Source organism: Atta colombica, unplaced genomic scaffold (assembly GCF_001594045.1).
Source record: "Atta colombica isolate Treedump-2 unplaced genomic scaffold, Acol1.0 scaffold99, whole genome shotgun sequence".
Classification (NCBI taxonomy): Eukaryota; Metazoa; Arthropoda; class Insecta; order Hymenoptera; family Formicidae; genus Atta; species Atta colombica.
Window position 1 is genome coordinate 343,184 of NW_017259593.1, and position 8,343 is coordinate 351,526.

Genomic DNA, 8,343 nt, shown 5'->3' on the forward strand with positions numbered 1-8,343 from the left:
TTCTCCCTTCCTCAAGATATGAATTTTCACACGCGCACCCGCTTTTCCACTGTAAAAGACTGTGGACGAGTAAAAGCTGGTAAAGGCTGCTTCTATGTTGTACTAAATACGAACGTGCGCGAGCTAGAGGACACGCCTCTGCGAGGCATGGCGCAGACTCGAATCCCACGCTCTGCAGAAACGGCGAGTAACGACGAGCTCAAGGGAGCTTGTCGGAAGTAATTGGAAGCAGTCGGAAGTCAACAGAAACCCGTAGAGGCCTTTAACTCCAGGGAAAATACGCGCAAGTCAAGTCATTCGCAGTGCCGGCACTGACGGCGGTGGTTTAGTACGTCATCGTAAAGCTTAAGATATTTATAACGAAGGAAAACTTATAGTTTTGAATGATCGATGGTCTTTCTTTACAAAATTCACAACAATAAAATGATGATAGATGATCTATTCAGAAATGTACCAATCAGATATCTCACGACATTCGAACAACATTCGAGCGGAAGATAGTATAAAGATAGCAGCTTTTCAATATTAGACCCTTCACAGAATTTCATAACAAGGAATAAAATAAAAAGATTTCTTTGACATTTCTTTTTAAAATTGTACAAGTGAGAAAAAATATGTTGTATGTTGCTCTGCAGTGAAACGGAAAAGGTATATTCGAAGATATGTGCTATTTCGCTTTAGCTACAAAACGAATTTGATAAAAAATGTCAGACCAATCATAAGTTGCTCTCTGATGATCAAACTGATTAGAGAATCTCTAGTCATTACAGTTTATGATTTAAAAAAACAGTGTTCTTTATTATAGAGAAAATTATCCCAGTAATTAATCGACAATAAAATCAATTTATTGCCTATATGTTTCGTCCTTATATAATAAATTTCCATTTTAGCAATAAATTGAAAATAGGAAACGATATATATTGAATATACACGTATCACAGTTAAGTATCATATTTCAGTCAAGAAATGCAATGGTAATATAAAATAAATTTATCAGAATTAGGCACTAATGCGCTTCTTGAAGACAAAAGTAGCTAAAAAGCGCTGTAGATAACATAATTATTGTACTCCGCATGCATATTTCACTTTTTAACAGTAAACTTATGTATCGTTTAATCAATGTCGTAAGGCACTCTTATCTCATCATCGCCATGGCTTCCGTACGGCTCCCGTGCTCGTGCTTCTCCTGATACCTCGATCTGAAAATTCAAAAGTATATTCAAGTACATCCATTACGGAAAATTAAGTGTATGACAAAAGCGAATGTAAAAAGTTTACACAATGCATTTGGTGACATAAGTCTGTCTCTGATATCCGAAGTCCACGTTTGACATCTGGACCTAATTAGATTTCTTTTAATGGTCGACGATTGCTGGTATTTGGCCATTCTAAACAATAAGGAAGATATAATCTTAATAATGACAAGTGCAATATTGATCGATATATGAATAACACAAAGCAAAAAAGTAAAGACTTAAGACAAAGCAGATCTTGATTTCTTTAATAATATTTTTGTACTCATAATCTTAATAGTCAAACGATACAAAACAGACGGAATTCTACAATATGTAACTACGAGAAAAGGAATACTCGTTTAAAATTTGTGTTTTAAATTTTCTATTGCTCGTGACATTTTAAATATTTTAATTGTTAACTATCTTTTGACTTATTTTCCCAATTTCTTTTTTTCTTCCTTTTCTTTTTTTATATATACAGTTGGAAACATTTTGTATCGATTGTTAAAAATCTTATTAAAATTTTTTATTTTTTAATATATTTGAATGCTAATTTAACGTATAATGTAATTGCGTTAATTGAATATTTTAGATTAAATTGATATTCAATATCTCTAATGGCTTCTGCATACTGGACGCGGAAATACTTGTTGCATAGGAAAATGCGACGCGGTAACCAATAATATTAGGGGAGGCTGTAAGCTTATTAGCTACCGCGTCACATTTTTTTATCGCGCAGTAAACGTTTCCACATAATGTGGAGACATTAGTATTAAAATAACATAATAATTTATGAGTAAATGGACAATAATATACAACTTGTGTATTTTAAAACGTGAAAAATTTTGAAAATAAATGAATGTGTTAGGACCTCTGAATACTCACTCCAATCATATTGAATCATAAGCGAGAAATATGTCATAAGCAACACATTGATTTTTCTTACAAGCCATTTATAAAGTCATTTATAAAGAGAATTTGACTGAAATAAAATGAGATCGCTTTAAAACATTTGTAAAAAATGGACGAAAACTATCCTTAAAAATTATCCTGAAAATAGGCTACACATACGCATTGAGTAAAAACTAGTAAACGCACTTTACGTGTCTTTTTCTTTATTGACTATCAGGGAAAATAAGAAGTCTTTATCCATTTTTACAAATATTTTAAATCTCATCATCCTATGCAAGAAAAATCAATGTCATTTCTCACTTATGACGTCACGATTCAATATGGTCGAAGTAACTACTCAGGAGTCTTAATTTTATATATTATAAATGTTTTATATATTATATTTTATTGAAAAAATATGCTTCCACAATTTACTTACAAATTGTGTTGCATTTATTATATTTAATTTTTTATACATATTTGTGATACTTCTTAACAACATATTCATTTTATGTCAACTTAATGTTTATGTTAAATTAACATATAGATTTATAGCGAATTTGATTAGAAGCATTAATGCATATTGGTGCATATTAAAGCCGTTATACACTGATTTCATTTGAATATAAAAATGAAATGCATTTGCATATTTCGAATAAAATACATATTTTACCTAATATATATAATAGTACAATAAAATGTATTGAATATTTCATGATTTAATCAATTTCTATGTTTATTTATAAACATATCTTTGTATTATTTTGTGTATGACTGTTTTAATGAGCACCAGTGCGCACTGAATGCATCCAATCAAATTCGCTATTAGATTAGACCATTTAGGACACAAAAAAATATATCAAATTTAATATAAATTTTATTATTGCATTATTTAACAAAATTTTTGTGTCGTCACTTTTAGGTTGTTGTTCTAGTCCAGAGATCAGTCAATCGACTGTATATGTAATAGTATTAATTCAAATTATAAGATCCAAGATCAATCACGTACTCTGGAGAACATGAAGCTATTTTTAAATATGTATATATAATGCTGAAGATGGCTTAAAATTGAGTCCAAACATATGTATCTTAAATAAATTTTATTCATTAATTTATTTTACGCACCGAGATTCGCATCTGACTAATCAGTCTTCTATCGAATTTCTTTTTTTTTTTTAAATGAAACTATATTATTACGTGGATTCGAATTCCTTCAGGTTCTTTCTGGCTAAAGTCTTCTGAGTGGCGAACGAGTACGATCGAGCCGAAGTCGGACGTTCTATTCGAGACTCCTTAATTTCACGATCATGCGCGATTATTTTCATTCTCTTCGTCGGAGACTGGGCGAATAATTCCACTATATTCATGGAAGCTGCGTCGCACTTGAAAACAAAATTAAATCGTTAAATTATTTTATGCTCTTGACTAAAAGTTTGTAAATACAAGCAATGAAATAACCTAAACAGTATAATAACCTAGACAGTCAAGTACAGTATAAATGTTACATTAATTGCGCTGTTACTGATAAAATAAGTAACATATTACCGCAATTCTTATAGCATTGAATATACTGGGAACATTCATGTCGTATAAAATAACATCTACCTGTGTAAACAGAATATTGTCGCATTTTTTTACATTAGTATAACTCGTATGTATATTTCAGAAACATTCATATCATATGAGGACGCATCTTTGAATATTTATACAATTATTTTCAAATTTCGTCACTATGCAGACAATATGCAAAATTATCTGGAAATTTTATAAGCAAAAAAAATGAGTAATTACTTGCAACTGAAGACGATGAAGGAATTCCACTTCTGCCAAGTTTAAAGGCGCATCAACATGTAATTTAAGCATATATTGCAACGCCTCCTTATATATCTTTTTCAATGCAATAACGCGTTCGGTACGCATTAATCTGCGTATTAAGTAACCACGTGTATAAGCATTGATGGTATTCACTGCCTGTACCTATACAGTAATATAATTTTAGTGTCTTTTTTTAATAACGGAAATATTATGAAATATCATAATGTTAAAATTACAATTTGTACTCACATGTTTATCGAAATACACCATGGTGTCTAGTACTGGTATATGCGTAGTATTACTATCTAAGGGAAATAATTGTCGACTCACATTGGAATTCTTACATACAAGAGCGCGTGACTCGCAACGGCTGTTATCGTCATTACCGTTATTTTTGTTGTTGTTGTTATTATTATTATTATTATTATTATTATTATGCATAGTATCATATAAACTCACTTTTCTCGTAAAGTCAAAATCGAGAGTCGCTGAAGAATTATCCGCAATAAAGGATTGATATTTAAGCAGATGTAAATTTTTCGAAGAAATGTAATCCAACGGACATACAATCATTCGATTCATTGACGGTAATTTAATATTATAATCCATTTCAGTGTGTATATTACTCGGAGAGTCTGTGTCCATTTGTTGCCTTGCCTCGTGATTGGTTGGTTTTACTTCGTCGCTCGACAACGCAATGTTCAACGCACTTGTTTGATGTGAAATTCCGGAGGCACACTTTCGTATTTCTGCCAACAGAAGTATTTGTTGCTTTTGAAATTCTGCTTGTAGTAGTGATTGTTCTTTTCGCTGACGATATATTAGCTCCATCATCTGCTTCTTGTGCATTTCTTCGATCTCTTTATAAACCATCAAAAGTTTATCTGGTGTGGAAGACTTTGTTTTATTGGCTGAATCATAATATTCAGCAATATTTTCCTTTTTATTATGCAATCCTTCATCTATATAAGACAATTGAATTTTAGGACTATTTATATCTTCTGTATACTTGCTGCTCAACAAATTTAACACACCACTATTTTTCTCTAATTTTTCTAGAGAACTTTGCTTCTTAAAATCTGTATTATACCTATGATTATGTTTAATTGGTATGGCATCGGGTCTAGATGCATTTTCCTCAACGATTACCATTTTAGTACAACTGGTAGATTTATTTGCTTCATGCGATTCTGTCAAATCATTAGATTCTCTATACTGGGAAGTTGATTGTTTGGGTGTACATTCTAATTTGCTTAAATCTTGAATGGATTCTACTGAATGGATAAACTGTTTATTTTCCCATTCTGCCTTAGGCTGCGCAATGTTCCATTGTTTTCGTTGTGACACATTAGTGGTAGGTGTAGGAATGTACTTTTCGTCAGTTAATTTTGTATGCATATGAGCAAGCAATATAGGACTGGGTGTATCCAGTATATAAGAACCTTGACGTGACAACTTGGGTAGATTTTCAGGAGTCTCTTTGGAAATTTCCATGGAAGAAGTATCTTCCTCAACTTTACTTAATGTTATTGGAAGTATATTCAGTGTTTTAGGTATCTCTGGCTTCCAATTTTCTAGCAATATTACATCTTCGTCTGATGTTGCCGTTTCTATTGCATTATTATCGACACTATTTCGATCAATTACAGCAGCTGTAAGGTTTGAATCATTATCATTTGCTAAACAAACTTGAAGTTGCAAATGTTGTATATCTGATATAGAAGACTGAATATCATGATTATCTCTGATTTCTCCTTCATCTTGCAGCAATGGTTCGACAATAGTCATTTTGGAATACGAGTTTTTATTATTGGTATCACTTGCAATGTCACGAGTGGATATGTCGCTGTCTGAACTATATCTTATATTCTTTAACATATCTATTGGTTCTAATATAATAGCTTGCATGCATTTATCTTTGATATGCTTAACGAGTTGTCTGTCCCTCAAATTTTCCTCGACTTTGATTGCCAATGATCTGTAATGTCCCATTTCTTCTTTGAGGGTGTCAGTCATCTGAAAACAACATAATATTAACATAAAAGCAATCTCCACGACTAAGATTACTTTAATAACTGCATTGGTTAACGAATATTCACCATTGGTGGAAGAAGAGGTATCCCATTTATTTTCATACAAGAGGTATAAAATTGTTTCTGCATGTTTTAGGTGCAATCTTGCGAATACACTTTACTGTTGTAATCCACTAACGTTCCTGAAAGAAAATAAATTAGATAATTATTTATAGAATACGGATCCTCCCCTAGGATCTTAATAAAAATCTACTCATTCGATATTCGATTTCTATTCAAAATGAAAAAATCTGGCAAAAAGCACAACGGTCGGCCTCATGAATCGAGTTATTAAGCGTTACTTCGGATCTATAATAGAATTCTAAGCCTTAAGCCATAAGAAATGGACGAATCATAATCGATTATTCTTCTCGAATTTGATTATAATAAAATATAAATATGGTCAATTTCTTACGACTTAAGGCTTAAAACATCTATTATTATGGCCATTTTACAATAACCATTAGTCATAAATCAGAAGTTAGAAATTGGAAATTGACGATGTGATTGATCAATTTCCAGCTTCTAACTTCTTTATTTATGATTAATGGCTTATTGTTACAGAATGCGTGTTACAGGCTTTCTATAAGCTATTACTTAAATTTTAAGTCTTAAGTCATAAAAATTAATCAATCACAATCAAAGAAGAATAATCGATTATAATTGATCAATTTTTTTATTATCTTAGCTTAAGATTTAAAGCTTAGACAACTTATTGTAGAAAGCCCGTTATTAAAATTCAAGACTTTAGAGGTTAAAATATCTGTCATCCCAACTCGATACAGCTCTATGTATACATTCTGCTTTAATTACACAAATTCACTGTTTTAAAAACACAAAGTCAGTGCTTTACAAACACAAACTCACTGTTTTAAGCACAGAAATTCTTTGCATTAATAGCGAATTTGTGTTTGTAAAACCTATTCTACAATGTGCTCTGTTTCCTGTTTCTTACTTTTTGCCTCTTGCTTCTTCCCCCTTTCCAATCATTTTATCAACGATGATATTTCTTGCTACGTGTTTCCTGTTTCTTCCAAAGTTCATTAAGGCCAATTCTACAATGTGCTTTGTTTTCTATTTCTTGCTGTTTGTCTCTTGATTTATCTGTCTTATTGATCAAAAAGGCAAAAGACAGAGACACACAGCAAGAAACAGGAAACAAAGAGCATATTGTAGAATTAGCCTAATTTTTATCTTGGGCGACACAAAACAAAAAACCAAATAAAAAACAAAAAGACATAAAAGAGATATAAAAGATATAAAACATAACAAAAAGCAAGAAACAGAAAACATAAAGCACATTATAATAAACTAACCATAAAGCAGTAAATTTATGTTTTTTAAAGCAGTGAATTGTGTTTTTAAAGCGGTGAATTTGTATTTTTAAAGGAATGAATTTGTATAATTAAAGCAAAACATATACATGGATGATCGAGCTAAATCGAAGTTCCGATAGCTGTGTCAAAAATATTCTTTTTAGTTACAAGATTGGTAGTGCTGTAACTAGCTGTGTTCCGTAAAGCCGGTTCTACATTAGTTGCCAGCTGATCGCAAGTTTGTTGCGACAAACCAATATGAAGCGTTGATTTAAAAATGTAAGATTGCTTCAGATTGGCTATCGCAACAAACTTGTGATCAGTTTGCAACTAATGTAGAATCGGCATAAGAGATCAGCTACATCATAGTTTCCATTTGTTAGTCAAGAGGTCGATTGTGTATCTTTGTTAACTTTCCTCACCTCTCGTACTTTCATCTCATATGAAAAAATACGCACGATTGGCTATAAACATAGTGAAAATGTGATATTTCTAAGCTCTAGAGTGAAAATTACAGATGCGAGTTGAATGTGTAGCATAACCTTAATTGTAGAAAATGATAAGAAAGTTTTGAATTCTAATCCCTTCTTCTACTGCAATCGCTATATCCAAAATTATATCGTATTTTCCAAAAATGAGCTAGAATTGTGAGAGCTAACGTTTCAATTGCATGAACACAAAATGAATGTTACAGAAAAGCAGAAGGAAATATTGATATAATTTATAGAACAGTAACCTGACTTTGATCGTGATCGTTTAAAATATAACAAGGAAAATAAACGAAAAATTGTAAGTATTATGATTATTAATCGTATTTCTTACAAATATGTTTCTATAAATAATATTCTTATAAGTTTTGTTTTTTATATATGTCATTTGAATTCAATATTCAAATATTTTAAAACATTTTTAGGAACATTGAAAAAAAATTATCATCTTTAAACACATCATATGGACCATGTAAATCAGCAAAAAAATGGATTAAATTAATTTTGATTTATATATATATATATA

The 8,343-nt window shown here is 31.1% G+C and overlaps 1 protein-coding gene across 6 annotated transcripts; it reads right to left on the bottom strand.

Annotated features, from left to right (window-relative positions):
- Positions 1-935: 935 nt before the first annotated feature.
- Positions 936-7,456, bottom strand: LOC108693792 (putative uncharacterized protein DDB_G0282129). 6 transcript variants are annotated; one of them, XM_018202936.1, is made up of 7 exons: positions 7,437-7,456; positions 6,041-6,156; positions 4,191-5,957; positions 3,918-4,103; positions 3,324-3,508; positions 1,279-1,388; positions 936-1,199 (listed from the first exon to the last, which is right to left on the bottom strand). In XM_018202936.1, exons 2-7 carry the CDS (start codon positions 6,101-6,103, stop codon positions 1,144-1,146), a joined length of 2,367 nt encoding a protein of 788 aa, XP_018058425.1. In that variant the 5' UTR covers positions 6,104-6,156; positions 7,437-7,456; the 3' UTR covers positions 936-1,143. The 6 variants fall into 6 exon arrangements, with proteins under 6 accessions (XP_018058425.1, XP_018058423.1, XP_018058421.1 ...); XM_018202934.1 differs by lacking the exon at positions 7,437-7,456 and adding an exon at positions 7,330-7,362; XM_018202932.1 differs by lacking the exon at positions 7,437-7,456 and adding an exon at positions 6,969-7,207.
- Between the last annotated feature and the right edge of the window lie 887 nt (positions 7,457-8,343).

Excerpts from the sequence above, each read along its gene's own strand:
- LOC108693792 (XM_018202936.1), bottom strand. The coding sequence starts at position 6,103 with ATGCAGAAACAATTTTATACCTCTTGTATGAAAATAAATGGGATACCT. Across the intron at positions 3,509-3,917 it reads TTCATCGTCTTCAGTTGCAA|TGCGACGCAGCTTCCATGAA; the intron begins GTAATTACTCAT and ends TTTGTTTTCAAG. Across the intron at positions 1,389-3,323 it reads CTGAAGGAATTCGAATCCAC|AATGGCCAAATACCAGCAAT; the intron begins GTAATAATATAG and ends CTTATTGTTTAG.